The 15,039-nt window shown below is 41.6% G+C and overlaps 4 protein-coding genes across 4 annotated transcripts in view; 2 read left to right on the forward strand and 2 right to left on the reverse strand.

Annotated features, from left to right (window-relative positions):
- Nucleotides 1-6,558, forward strand: part of LOC126561397 (potassium voltage-gated channel protein Shab) — a 38,437-nt gene extending 31,879 nt beyond the window's left edge. Inside the window, exons 8-11 of the mRNA XM_050217510.1 lie at nucleotides 2,733-3,702; nucleotides 4,820-4,980; nucleotides 6,004-6,289; nucleotides 6,376-6,558. Of these exons, the coding sequence (XP_050073467.1) occupies nucleotides 2,733-3,702; nucleotides 4,820-4,980; nucleotides 6,004-6,289; nucleotides 6,376-6,554 (1,596 nt within the window). The 3' untranslated portion in view covers nucleotides 6,555-6,558. The remainder of the gene's footprint in view (nucleotides 1-2,732; nucleotides 3,703-4,819; nucleotides 4,981-6,003; nucleotides 6,290-6,375) is intronic.
- LOC126562940 (histone chaperone asf1) overlaps nucleotides 1-15,039 on the reverse strand; it is a 50,249-nt gene that overhangs the window by 29,859 nt on the left and 5,351 nt on the right. The gene's annotated exons all lie outside the window — the stretch shown is intronic.
- LOC126562554 (guanine nucleotide-binding protein subunit beta-1) overlaps nucleotides 1-15,039 on the forward strand; it is a 99,544-nt gene that overhangs the window by 15,728 nt on the left and 68,777 nt on the right. The window lies entirely within an intron of this gene.
- Nucleotides 13,962-14,809, reverse strand: LOC126562776 (phosphatidylinositol N-acetylglucosaminyltransferase subunit C). The gene has a single exon (XM_050219358.1). The coding sequence runs from the start codon at nucleotides 14,799-14,801 to the stop codon at nucleotides 13,962-13,964; it is 840 nt and encodes a 279-aa protein (XP_050075315.1). The 5' UTR covers nucleotides 14,802-14,809.

Genomic DNA, 15,039 nt, shown 5'->3' on the forward strand with positions numbered 1-15,039 from the left:
ATAAATTTAGCTTCCTTGTTGTGGCTGTAAAAAATGCCTCTAGGACAAATAATTCGGCTTTACCAAACAAAAAAAAAACAACACACAAACACGAGTATAAATTCCCGGCTGCTGCTAACGGGAGCAGCTTTCGAGATCCAATAAGGCAGCTTCGCAGATGGCTACCAAACCAAAACAACACAACAACCACTCGTCCAACCTTCCATTCAGTGATTTACGAAGCTCAATCAAGTACAAGTGGTTCCGAGTGTGTAGTGTATTGGGTTGAAGGATTTAGCGCGGGGGGAAAAAAAAAGACTTCTCATCCATGCTATCAAGATATGCACTTTGGTGGTGCGTACAAGAGTCAAAGGATCATGGCTGCTGGAATGTAGGACAATCTGTTTACTTACTGCAAGCCCCGCTTGATCTTACTGTGGTCACGTGCCCGATATTGTGTACGTGTTTACGTACCCTGAGCAATTCATCAATTTCATCAGCTCCCCGATTTACACCCGGCTGCGGTCGAGGCTACATAAAGAACGCTTACACCATCGAGGAACCTTCGTGGGGCTTAGGCTACTTCAAGCTTTCAAGCTCACGGAAAATGCGTGCGTGTGGATGGGGGACGTTTCAGGACGATAGTAAATATTATCCATAAATAACGGATTGTTGACAAAACTTAGCTCTCTCACACACAACAATCCGTACGCCTAGACATATGAGCCGTAGGAAGATGTTTTTTTTTTGTGCGTTTCTTACATAGAAGTTTATGTGGCGCGAGACTAACACACGGTCCTACAGGACAAAGCGCCAAGGAAACCACAAAACACCGTTGTTGAAATGGCCAGCTAGAAAAAAAAAGCGGGAAGCCCACCAAACTTAGAATAGCTTGCAAAAAATATGACGTCAGCACACAGGGCAGGCGCCGCCAAGGATGTGGACAAAAAGATTCTCCCAACCAACGCACCGAACGTTCGTCTCGGTTTCGAGTGAAGGATATTTATTGCCCTCGGATACAATTCGCCCACCTCCCAAAACAATCGCCTCGGGAGTCATCCACAGAGGGGTGAACAAGCTTGACAAATCCTCCTATCGCTCCTATCGCTCCTCCTCCAGCCGCTAGTCGGAGCTAGATGATGGCAGTGTTGCCTTTTGCCGGATGCTTCTTATACATTTGGCAGATTGAGAATTCGGGAAGCTTTGGCGCGGATCCTTCCACATTTGACCACAAGATTCTCGTCTCGTCAAATCGCCTAGCACGCGAATGGCCGGGCGTGGTTTGAGTGGAGTCCCTCACGGTCCTCGTGGAATATAAACAACGAGCCAAAGTAAAGCCGGCCACCAAGAACCATTCAAGAAATCATGCCGACTTATGTTTCATTCATTTGTTAACTGGAAGACAAATATTGAACCACCAACGGACGAACGGTATTCAGGCACCCCGCCCATTCTACACCACCCGATCGGATGTTGTAATTTCGAAATCGTACAATTTTAGACTGCAAAACAAAAAAAGGAAAAACAGGAAGATTTATCGATAAAATATGCTAATAGCTTCTCATGCATCATATTTCGTTCCATTTCGGATCGTTTTGTAACACGTTTTTGCAACACAGCCCGGAAGGGAGGGCGTGAGAGAAAGTAGAACCACAAGCATCGTCAATTTATTTTGTTTCTATACCACCGGACGCGCGTTCTCTGTTTGTGCAACCGTTACTGGCGATTGTTGTTCATCCAGCATTGTGGAATTGGCGAAAACAATATGTTTATTGATCGGCTATCGATTTGCTACAAACTCTTGTAAATATGTACAAATACTAACCTTAGTCGTAAGTCGTTTTACACACTTTTTTTCAACTAGAATTCCCTACCAACATACTAAAAAATTCTTAAAAATGTCGTTCATTGCCAGCGAAAATCATTCAAATAAAGTGTTGTACAGCACATTGCATAGATTTGGGCGTATCATGTCATTCACGCCTAAAGGTATGCAATTAAAAGATAAAATTTTTAATATTCAAAAAGGTTCCCTCTTCCTGATTTACATGATGTAAATGTATTCCTCCTTCCTTCAGGACCTAATTGCCCCCACCCCACCCCCGAAACACATCTTTAGTATCGCAATACTTCAAATTTCCTCACCAATTGGCTAACAGGATCCTTCTTCAACCTTCATTTGCGGTTTTCGTGTGCGTCTTTGTGAGAGCTACTAGTTTCATTTAACGGTGTTCCTTACCACCTCCTTTTGACCCATTCCGAAGGAAATTTTGTACATAAAAAAGGGCGATCCAAGCCCATCATTTTGTTACAGTTTTGTGTTACTTTTGTCTTTTATTTGAAATTTTCCACTCCATGACACGCTATAACTCCGGCCACCGGCCGGATACGGAACTCCTTCAACAAAAAAAAAAGTGGGGGGAAGGGCCGTTAGTTTATATGTGTGTCTATGTGTGTGTGCGTGTTTTGTTTTTTTCTTGTGTGTGGTTTGTGCTTACAATTTGATTAGTCTTATGCCATCATGAAGTATGGAAACCCAAAAACCATCATGACGCATGGAAAAAAAACTGTCCAAAGCTTGATGGTGATGGTTTTTTTTTTTTTGGTGTTGGCACTAAGAATACATGTTCCACAAAGAAAGAAAAACCGTGAACCTTTTTCAGCTCAGTTTAATAATCACACAATTTCACGCGGTTTTCCCACTCTCTTTTTCTTCTTCGTCTTTGGCTTGTTCCGCTTTGGATCGACGCCAGGAGTACAAAGAGTTCATCGATGCCGAAGGACTGATGCCGCTGCCAACGTCCGACTTCCATACGACCGTTTGCATGGAGATGCGCATGCTGAGAAACAGCATGAACAACAACTGCATTGCAACGCCGAACCAGTTCGGACCGAGCACGATCTCCTACCCGTACCCGTACATGGACACCCCGATAAAGCATCCGGCGAACGGTGGAGCCAACGGTGGCAGTGGAAGCAATGGCAACAACGGAGGTGGTGGTGGTGGTGGTGGTGGTGGAGGAGCTGGTGGAAATGGCGGTGGTGGTGGTGGTGGCACCTTCATCAACAGCAACAGCAACAACGGTGATCTGGCTAGCGTCGATAGTTCCGACACGTACGCTAGCTGTCAAACGCATCCATTCCTGTCGCAGGCCGACCTAACGTCGGACATTGTAGATATGTCATTCGATTTAGATACGTTAGATACGAACAATTTGTACATAAACCCGCTAGAGAAAGACTCGCAGCAGAAGCAGCAGCAGCACCAGCAGCTTCTAATGCTCCAACAACGACCGTCGGCTGGGCCGCCGCGATCGCAGGTGAAGAAAAGTGCTTCCGGAGATACGGCGCTGCGCAGCTTGGGCGCCAGCCCGATGGATGACGAGTACCGCCAGTTCCAGACGCCGTTCGATGCGACCGATCGGGGCAGCCACGTCAGTCTGAACGAAACGCCCGTGCCCAAGCATCGCAAGACTCGCTTCCAGCAGAGTTCCGGCTCGACGGCCCTTGCGGTGGCGGCCACGGCCCGCCCGAAGACACGCTTCGAAAATCTTAAATCGTCGATCGAAAGTCTGGAAGAGGCGGGCGCAACCAGTGGCAGTGGCAGCGGGTCCGGGAGCAAAAAGTCGCGCCGCTCCTCGTTTATGCCGGCGAAAAGTCTTGCCTCGGCCACCAAGCTAATCAATCAGCATCTGTTCGGTATTCCAAATCCGGCACCGAAAGGTAAGCGGAACAGCGCGTCCGGAAGGAATTCCTTCGCTAACACGATACAGACACACACACATAAGACTCCCTAATTACTCATTCAATCTACTCACAACTAACATTCTCTACAGTTACACACCTTTTTTAACATGCTTCCCTTACATTCAACTAAACACAACCGAACACACCGAATGCACAGTTTGCAAAGGGAAGGAAAAAACTTATACAATTTCCTTTGCGACTGTAGCTCATCCTTTTACACAAGAATCGCTTTACAACACTTCCAATACAGTTCGATGTTACTCTACAATTACTACATGTTTTATGTCCGTTTTCGTTTAAGTTTTACGCTCATGATTTGCTTTGAATTTGGGGCCTTTTGATATCTGATTTATTGGACTAAACTGTACTAAACTGCTAAGATTTGAGCAATGCATTTAAAGTTGAAGTTAAATACTGCTGTTTACAACAAATAGAATATTGAAAGAAAACACTTATCGTTTCTATTGTTTGTTCGTAATTTAATTTGTTAACGCTTCTATCGTATAAGGAAACAAAAACCCCAAAATATGCTAACCTTTTGTTTTTATTCTATTGCTTCTTGTTAAGTGTTAGTTCTCTTTGTTACTATCAAAACAAGTGTCCACGAAGAGGTGTCCGATAGCTTAACTATCTATTAAACAAAAGTTCTGTGTTGTTCTTTATTGCTCAAACCATTTGCTAGCTTGTTTAAACTTGGACACGTTCTACGGCTAAGTCTTTCAGTTTTCCTTCCCTGCTCCTGTTTTATCGGTTTTTCTCCTTCTAAGTTTACAAACATATACAAAGGAACCAAAAACTAACCAAACTCAAATCGATAAACTAATACATCCATACGAAACACATTGAAAATGACCCCTGAACAAACTACGCCCATGCAGCCGATGTCCACGTGTGACAAAATTCAATTGAATTCAAAAATATGCATGCTAAACCGAACAAAAAAAATTTTCGCCCATTTTCCTTTTGCTCCAAATCGAATGTAGACCAAAAGAGAGAGAAAAAACTCTCTCCCGCGCCATTAGCATTACCGTCCGTTTTCGGCCACGCCAGAGAGCTACTTGCTGATACTAAATTATCCTCCATATCCATATAGATTCGCTAGAAACGTCACCTCAATTAGAAACACATCGAAGATCGAAATCGATCCTTAAAAACAAATCCGAAGCGTCGCGTCTTTTGTCCGATCCGGAGAGTGAACGGCTCCTGGCAGACAATATGTCCGGCTCCGGGATCTCGGATAATGGTGCCAACATGGTAAATTTGCATTTTGACTTTTCTATTTGTTTTGAATGATTCTTCCTTTTCCTTTTTGTTTTTGTTTTTGTTCTGTTCCTTTTGCCCGTTTACTGGTTTGTGATATATTACTCTACTGTTCTACTGCGCCCGTTGCCACTTCTTCGGTTACCTTCCGTTGTTTGTTGTTTTGTTTTTTTGTTCATAACTTTTTTTTCTTCTCTCTTTTATAGTTGCTCCGTTTTTTTTCGGTTTTGTACGCCTGTTCACTACTACTACTACCACTACTAATCCTTTGTCTAACTGTTACTGGATCACTAGTTTGAGTTTCAAACTTTATGCTCCGCTTTATATGTCTTTTGTCACCTCCTTTTTGTCTCTGTGTGTCTATAGCGTCCTTCCTATCTTTACTATCCAATTATATATCTCTCTTTCTCTCGTTCAACTTCAACCTCCAACTGTGTCCTTAAAACTAGTTGCGAATTCTTCGTTTGAATAGCATCGATGTTTTCTACTTCCGTTTCTTCTTTCTTCTCTCTAAACAGCACCGTAATAGCATAAGGCTTTTTTTTTGCGACATGCAAGAACATTCCGTCAACTTTTTGTATTATAAATGTGTTTTGTAGATAGATGAATCATTTTTGTACATTAAATGTCTCCTTATGCATTGCCCTTCCAGACTTCTATATTTTGTCTCTTATTACAAACGTTGAGATTCTGTGAGAGATATTCTATCGGATCTTCTGTTATCGTTGTACCTTTCTTACGAAACGAATTGCTTCCTGTAGCCCTCCCATTCTTCCCAAGACATCCCTCGTTGCTGCCATGTTTGTTTTTGTTCGTTAGTTTCTCCTGTTAGCTGTTTAGCTCTGTTTAGTGTTCACGTGTTTAGCGACAAAAAAAAAAATGCTGTCGGAACGATTGAGCTCTAGCCAGCTACTAAGTTCCCGAGTGATAGTTGTATGCCACTATAATAGCGACTAGCAACCAGAGACCCATTCACCGCACCGCGACTAATCTCTGCCTCCTGCATTCCTCTGCTAGGGGAGCGACTCAAATACTGATTACTCCGGCAGTACGATGATTGCGACATCGATCACACCGCTCGTCCAGCGGCACCGGCTAACGCACCAACGATCGACACCGGCCTCGCTAGGTGCCACCGCCAAACCGTTGGCGGCCAGCAAATTCTCCCAGCCCCGCTACTCACAGGAAGAGGTGACGCGGCAAAGCAAACCACAGCTGACGCGTGGTGTCGGGATCGGTACGTACGTCGATCATCTTACCGGTGACCGGCGGCTGGATTCTGGCACGCGGGAAAGTAGCACAGGTTAGGCTTAGGTGGCGTGGCATTGCGTTTTTCACGTTCCGTTTTGCTCACTCCAAAAACCCCGTTTTTTTTTTTGTACATTGCAGAATCGGAAACAGCATTCTCAACATATCTTGCCGCTAGTAACAGCAATAGTAATAAGGATAAGGCATCGTTCGCCGGTAGCAGTCTAACGTCGAGCGACGAAAGCAAAACCACTACCAGCAGGGGCAACTCGGTCGAAAATCATGGTGGCAGCAGTGGGTACGGTGCGTCATCTTCGTAGCAGGTACGATCAACTATTGTTTCTTTTGCTAAGCAATTCGGAGCAATTCGGAGCATTTCGGAGCATTTCGGAGCATTTCTAAACAATACACTAACTTCAAAACTTATCAATATTTGCAGGAAAATGCCCGTCTTCTGGCGGACAAAACATTCTAAGCGTATAGCTAGCGCTTACCGGTTCGTGAACAAGCACTAGAAGACGAATAACTCATCATCGAACTGTTCCACAATTCCTTTGGAGAACAAAAAAAAAAACCAGTAAGAAGTCCAAATTGCTAACCGGATAAAAGTTACTCCTGTTAGCAATATATGGCAAACCATCATCATCATCATCCTTCGCTCGCCGCATCATAACCTCAATGCGTTCAGATAAGCATTATCAAAGCTACAAGTTCGACACATCCATCAGCAAACCGCCGTTTGGAGCAGCATGCATCTCATCGGAAACATTTCTCTTAGTGGTAGCAACTCGAGGCATAAGCAGCAGCATAGGTGTATTCTCTGGCCAGCTTGACGACGGCTGGCGGCTGCCCGGGCTGTTCTCGTTGGCTGTGGCAAATGAAACAAACAGAACAGAAAAGCAAATACTGCCCTCCATCCGCGATTTCTAGTAGTGTTTGAGCGCGTATCTTAACGTATAGTGGTGTAGCGCGTAAGTTTAGTAGTAGGCCGTCAGCAGTAGAGTCCGCCATACCCTTCGCCCAGCACAGCAGAGTGTTGGGTTGGGGGCGTTCGCTTAACTCTTTGTAAGTGTGGTAGTAGTGTTACATTATAGCTGTGGGATCAGTAGCAATCTTAGTAGCGTAACACAACAACAAACACCTGTGACAACTCGGAGCTGTATAAGAAACCAAAGATAAATCAGATACATACAATACGCCTGTACATAGGACACCATCAAGGAAACCAACAAGGCCAACATTACATCACAACACACACACACACACACAAACCATACAAAGATAACGTTACCTAACACTGTAACCAATGCACTGAATGTTTGAGGCAGTTCTCTTTTTACTGATTTCTGGAACTCAGCAAAAGGCTTTTTTAACTAAGTAAGGCTTAAATAGCAAGCTCGTGCTGGTTGAGGATCGCGTTACAGTTACAATCTAGTACAATTTAAGGGTGCTTACTTATGAAGCTACAACTGCAGCAATCGCCACCCAACGCGACTTAAACACCTTAGGAGGGCGAGTTAGAGTTCGATCGGTTCGGTGAGCTGATTCGAAGATTCCCACACAGAGAGAGCGAGAGAGAGACAGAGAGAGGTGTCACGCTAAACTCATCCAGCTTCACATGCCGCGAAGGCCAATAGTAAACGCCACAGGAACATTCCCTTCCAATTTTGGAGGTGATATTTTAAAACCACTATAGCAGAGCGAACCGTGACGTAACGCCACCACCGCAGCCACCGCAGAAACTTTACAATACAGGAGATTACATACAACTTGATACAATCTACAGGAGAAAATGTAAATGCAACACAAAACCTTATCGAGTGATCGACCGGTTCCATCCAGAGCGTTTCCTACGAACATTTTCACAGACTCGCAGCGAGTTCGCGCCACTTTTGTCTATTGGTTTTTGCTCGTCCCCAGTTTTCTGGCACTGCGCGGCACACCCTTTATCCGGATGCGTTTTAGTCGTGTTAGTTCTGTTTAGCCCAACTGCACCAGCGTTGGCAGTTTCCTAACGTTAGGGCACACTGTTCAAAGAAAACCCCTTTTTGTAAACCTATTCCGGTGCGCTTCTGGCTATTGGCTTGGAAGCGAGTTCTGAGAAGTACGAGTGAAAAATAACAATCGGATTAACACTATCGACAATTAGGCTAAACCTCACTAAACCCCGTATACTAAACCCTCAGCAGAGCAAAGGAGGAAAGAACAATATTTTCGATTACATAGACAATCACGTTTTTCATTCATTTTCGGGGTTAGAAACCCAACCGTCTACAACTACTGAATGCCCGAAAAAATCCCTCCCCGGTTCGGTTCGGTACGTAACAAAGCCTCTACTATTTACTACGCCTGTCAAGTTCTTCGTCCTTCAGCTTTCTACAGTACATAGGAGAAAATTGGCCCACCACAAAGAGGCCCTTTAACGTTAAGAAGTGTAGACGCGCGCTGCTGGATGTACAGTATGCTTCAACAGGAATTTAATCTTACCCAGCTTACAATCCGAAAGCAATACAATCTTACCGCACATCACAAACGTTTTCATAGCAAACAGTCGCAGGAAAACAGTCACGAAAATCAATCGAAAACTATTCGCAAGAAAGTACGCACACGAGCAGGGAAAACTCGCCACACGGCAGGCTGGAAATGGAAGCGTGTTGGGGATCGCTGTTGTGCCACGCGATTTTAGGGGAAATTACCTTCTGTGCTTGGCTTTTCTTGGTCCTGGGCCAAGCAAGAAATGCGCGCATCGTTGCTAGCTGATACCACCTATTGAATGTTTTTTGGTTCCCGGCTAAGCGATGTGTTGTGTGTAAGCGGTAAGTTTAGCGTTAAGTAGCTAAACTAAGCTAAAAAAAAAGATAAAACGAGAGCGAGAAAGAGAGATAGAGAAAATACGAAAACAAAACAAACAAACAAACAAACAAAAACTCGGAATACTAAATATGATAAATTACGAGTAAAAGTGAAACAAACAAAAAACATGCGCAAAAGCTGTTTCCTTAAAGAAGCAGATAAAAAAACGTATAAACTAAACGCTCTATAAGAAGCGTGCTGCAATATGCTTGCCTACACATTATGCATTAACAGTCCATAATTCATAATACAAGAAATAAGAAGAAGAAAAAACGAGAAGAAAAGGAGAGGAATTAAAATCTTAACTAAGCAAAATCACATCGAAAATTAATGGAGAACCAAGTCAGCAACAACAGCAACAAAAAAACATAAAAACATAAAAAACGGTCGCTTATTTAAACAACTAAAAGTTGAACGCCTGTTTCATCTATACTATCACTCACCTTACAAGAAAAAACAAAACACACACACTCATACCAACAAGAACATTAAAAAACGTAATTATTATAAGTAAGAAAATGGCTTATATCTGTGATTTAAATAAAAATATAAATATATATTAAAACTACACAAAAACCACACAAAGAAGGAAACAGCAAACAGAAGAGATTAAAAAGAAGCACTAAGAAAATTTAAGTTAGCTGTTGAACGAAAAAAAAAATAAATAAAAGAAAGGGCAAAGGGGGAAAGCCGACAAGGCCGAGAAGTGCAGAAGTGCAAAACGAACAAAGCGAACGCGATGCGTAATTATAAAATGTTAGAAAAGAATGTATATTATGGTGCGAAAAGTGGTACGACAGAAGCAAACAAACAAAACTAGTAAATGAGATTCGAAAATAGAAATAAGAAGAGAGAAAGGGAGAGAAAGAGAGAGAGAGAGAGAGAGAGAGAGAAAGTATAGGAAAAGAATAAGTACAGTGGACGTAAATACGTTAACATTTAAATTATTACAAACAAAACAAAAGGAAAGAAGAAACAAACAGAACAGGAAGAAGTAAAAAAAAAACATTGAACCGTGCTTTTTAAATATTTTCTATATGAAGACATTACATTATATAGATATATACATACACACACATATATATTATATACAATTACCGTAAACGAACAAAACAAAACCAAAACAAAAAACTGGAGCAAAGCGGCAAAAATAGCAACAACAAAAAAAAAAAAAGAAAATAACTAAAAAGAAAGAAACGGATACACTCACAAACGCAAACCAAAGCAGCAAAACATATAAAGTAGTGTAAAACAAAGGTACATCACAACCTAATAGCACAAATTCGCAATCGCATAATGGTTGGTACGGAAAGAAAAGGGAAAACGAACAACAACAAAAAGTATGTGAATAAAACAAAAAGAAACACACACACACACACATACTAGCATAGCAAGAAGAAGCCAAGAAGACAAAAAGAAAACAGTGGGGACAAAAACAAGCAAAGGGATTGAATGAAGAATAGGACGGAAAAATGAAACAAAAAGTCGACAAACGAAACGAAAACACAGAAGAAGAAAAAAAACTAGATAATTAAAACAATGTTACATTAAATGATATATATACACACATACACACACAGAAATAGCGAAAGTAATCGTGTAAGATCGTGTACAATGCTAAGTCTCTCTCTCTCTCGCTCTCCCTCTATCGTTATGGCTAGAAGTTAGGATCATCATGCACACGGAATCACGATCATCCCCGTGGGAATGTCTCCCGCGGGTGGTGTAGGGTGGGTCCGCCACCAGTTATCGCGCTCGTAATGCCCCATTTTTTAATAGACCGCGGTCCCGGTAAGCGGCACCGCAGTAATACAGCTCAGTCTCAGGTTCTTCGATCTGAATTCTACCAGTTTCATCCCCCCGTTTTTCGCTGTTACTAGTGTAATACAACTACCAATTTACTACCACTCTACAACTTCTTATACTTCACTACTAGCACTACCGACTAACTAGTATGGCAGGTTTAAAGTTTTTAATTCTTCCTTCCTATCAGCTGGCTGCAATAGAACCGGACTTGGATCTTGAGCCGTTCAGACCTGTACCAGGTCCAGATTCCAGTCCGCAAACACAGACATACACTGTAATGTGAGACTCATACTAGCTACTCCGACCACCAAAGCGAAATATGGCACCATTTATCCATGCTGGGGGCTTTGTTCTGTTTCTTTTGTTTTGTTTTTCTACCTCCCTGTTCTCTAGTCAATTTTTGCTAAGGTAAGCTTGGTAATGAATGGTTCCAATGTTCGGTTTTGGGAGTTAGTTTAACGGCCATCGTTTGTTACTTAGTTGTATTGATATTGTGTTGTGTTGTTTTTTTTTTCTACATAAAAATTATATAAACCATGAGTTTTGATATTACACTTGAGGCAAATAAAAAGTTAAAGAGAAAAGCATACAAATTTGTTGTTTATTTTTATTTCACTCAATAATTTAAGTAAGGGAAAAAGAAAGTTAAAACATAACTCAATCCCGATCGGTTCCATTCCTTTTGAGTTCTCTTCTTTTTTCTCGACCAAATTTCGTATCGACACTTTTCAAAACTCACCTTAAAAAACCCATACAAAGAAAAGGGAATAAGTATAGGTAAAGCAAAAGAAACAAAATTTAGATTAAAAAAAACAATTAACAAAAACGAGCGCGGTCTAGCAATGTCCTAGTTTTCCTATACAAAGCAAGCGAGCGAAAAGCCATGTAAAAAAGAGTAACAAAATGCACAAAACAATGCACAAATATGTGCATTAAAATTCAATCCAACTAATTGAAAAGAAAGCAGGAGAGGTAACAAAAAAAAAAACAAACAAGTCAAAATTAAATTCAAACCAAATCAAGCTGGGACGATTTTGACCAATATTATGTGTCCGGTTTTTTGAACACTGCTCTAGCACAAATAAAAAAGGAAAACAAACAAATTGACCGATGTAATGGGTAAGATATTCACATCACATTCGCTTGCATCACATTCGGTAGGCTAGAACCGAAACCAATACTGGAACAATTTTCAAAACATTTACTTAACAACATTACGCAGTTAAACGAGTATCCTTTTCAAGTCCAAATAGTAAAATTCAAAATTTCCCAAAACAAGCACGCGAAAGCATTTTTCAACAGGTTAAGAGAATGTACAAAAACACAAGAAATCATAATGAGAAAAAAGGAAGAATACTAAACCTGTTAAATTTCCTGTTATTCGCACTCTTTGCAGGTGTTCTCTAGTCAGTTTTGTTCCCTGCTTTTCTTAACTGCAAATTAATTTTCAAAGGAGTTTTCAAACCTGCTGATCACTTTCTTCAGTCCTTCGGTTCTGTATGAATGCCAGCAGAGAAACTGCGATAAAACTATAAATATATTAACAATATACCAAATGACAACGCAACAATCACAGGCAGTTTTTTGCGAAGCACACGCGATATTTACGATTGCTATGGATACGAAAGGATAATTTACATCAAACAACATCATAACCCACACCACACCACACGCACACACACATACATCCATACTTTTGTGCACCTTCTAGCGTATCTATGGAGAATAGCCGAAATAGACGTACGAAATTAAGCGATTAAAATAACAAAACGAAAAAAATACCTTTTCAAACGTGTGGCGCACAAATCGGATTCGGAAGAAACGTCCGCTGTACACTAAGTATCGATAAGAATGCATTTCATTTATTTTCCATTTTATTTATCAAACGCACATGTGTAAGTACATCAGACTTACACACAATAAACAGACAACGTTGACGAGCAAAATAAAACAAAAAGTGGAAAAATGGCACGCTCTTGCATTGCACGTTCTGCAAGCAATCAAATGAAAATAAAACATTACACAGTAAAAAGAACAGTTGAAGCTGTAAAAACATGAAAAAGGAAACAGCAAAAGGACAAGAAAGACAGAGAGAGGAAACGAGGAAGAGAAAAAGAGAACGTTATGTAAAAGTGGCACAATTCGTGAAATAATGAGAACAAAACGATAATTCAAATAATAAAAAAGGCAAAAACTAATTTACGAACCACTTGCTGTGTTTTTTTTTTAATCTTCTATATAAAATCACCATATATGTGCATGATAGATTGGCAACATGTTGCATATTCAGGCAAGTATGTACTGTTCAAGCATTCTGCACACTCAAACACGTGTTTAGGACGGTTAAAATTTTAATTTCTTGCGCGCGCATGCACTTTCCTAATGAGAACATCTCACTTCTCACTATAGTGAGCAAGTGCTTGTCACTATAGTGAGAAGTGTCAAGTGTACATTTCGCGCGCCGTTTCACCAAATGTCAAATCAACACCAAGTCAGCTGAGTTGTTCAACATCAACAACACGGCATTTCTCGTTAGCAACGCGCCACGGTTCCTTTTTACAATCTAGTACGCTGAATTGACCAGCAATTTCAATCCCGGTTTGGGCTGCAGCAAAAATGGATAACATCGTAGCAACCGAGAGACATTTGCACGAGGTTCTGATTCTGCTGTTCCACATGAAGAAAACTGCTCCGGCAGCTCATCGGGAAATTGTAACGGTTTACGGAGCACAGTCCATAAATGAAGCAACTTGCCGGAAGAAATTTGCACAATTTCGGAAAGGCGACTTTACGTTCCAGGCGGAAAAACAGTTGGAAGCGACCAAAATAGAGACGAATGCTTCAACTAAGCGGGAATAATGAATCCTCTGTCACTTGAATAATCGTGACATTGTACTGAATCGGTATCAAGTTTAATCGAAACAAGCAGAAGAAAACCAGGATTAAACTAAAAGAACACACCTGATATATTTACTTAGTTGTAAGTAGCCTTAAATTACCCCAATTATGTACATTTCCTTTCTGACTAGAGCTATATTTTAATAAATCGTACCGAGCGAGCGTATCTTCTAGGATGCCGATTCCTCTACAACAACTGCTTCGTCCCATGGACCATTTATGTTGTTCTTATACTTTTGCAACCGCACGAACAGCCACGGGCAGAACAGATTCACAAACGCTAGCGTGCAAATGTACGTGTACAGAATGATGTGCGAGATTGATTGTAGAAAGTAGCAACACACCACGATGGAAAGCACTAGCAATTGCACGCTGTACAGCTTACGCACAAGGAAGGGTCCCAGGGCAAAGAATACGGCCGCCACCTCCAGCAGTACGAACGCGTGCAGGGAGGAGGATAAGCGTGACGCCAAACATATCGACCCGAAGATGGCTGCGTTTAGCGATATTGCCCTAGACACAAATGCCGCCGATACGCCGTAATCGAAGAAAATTAAATGTAACACCAGCACGAAGAAAGTCATGGAAAAGATTGTGTCCGTGCTGATGCTGTTGGTGAGCGTGTGAAGCAGGGGCGAAAAGATGAAGCCAAACACGAGCACCGCGAACGCAGTCTTCGAATCTTCCACAAACTTTGCCAGCTGTATGTCACGGCCAGCGTAGATGAAGTAGCCCAGGATGGTGCCAATTGCCGACTGGCCAAATAGCACCTTCGCTCCGATCCGTTCCAGGTAGAGATGATGAAATACGATCAGAAATGCAGTCACGACCGAGATTTGCTGGCTGAGGCGGGTAGCACCGATGAAGGCTTCCTTTGCGGTGTACATTTGCAGGTTCACGTTCGTTCGCATATCCTTCAGGAAGGACGGATCGGTATAGTTGTCCTCGTATTCGGCGTTTTCGTACAAATTTTTCTTCCATGGTTTACGGCTGGTGGCAGGAATTTCCATCGGGAACGCTTGTTGTTTACAAATGTATGTGGAAGAATGGTTTGTTTACGTTTCTCTGCTTTTGACAATGCGGTTGGCAATACGCGCTGGATTAGATTCATTTCTTTTCAAGTAAATGTATGTACTATTCATTTAACATTCTTTTTACGATCTCATTTTGTGTTTTAATGTGTGATTTTTGATTGAATAATTGTGTTTTAATGATATATATAAGGGCATGGAATCTATTTAATAATAG

This window comes from Anopheles maculipalpis, chromosome 3RL (genome assembly GCF_943734695.1).
Source record: "Anopheles maculipalpis chromosome 3RL, idAnoMacuDA_375_x, whole genome shotgun sequence".
Lineage (NCBI taxonomy): Eukaryota > Metazoa > Arthropoda > Insecta > Diptera > Culicidae > Anopheles > Anopheles maculipalpis.

Coding starts and splice junctions, on each gene's coding strand:
- LOC126562776 (XM_050219358.1), bottom strand. CDS start 14,801: ATGGAAATTCCTGCCACCAGCCGTAAACCATGGAAGAAAAATTTGTAC.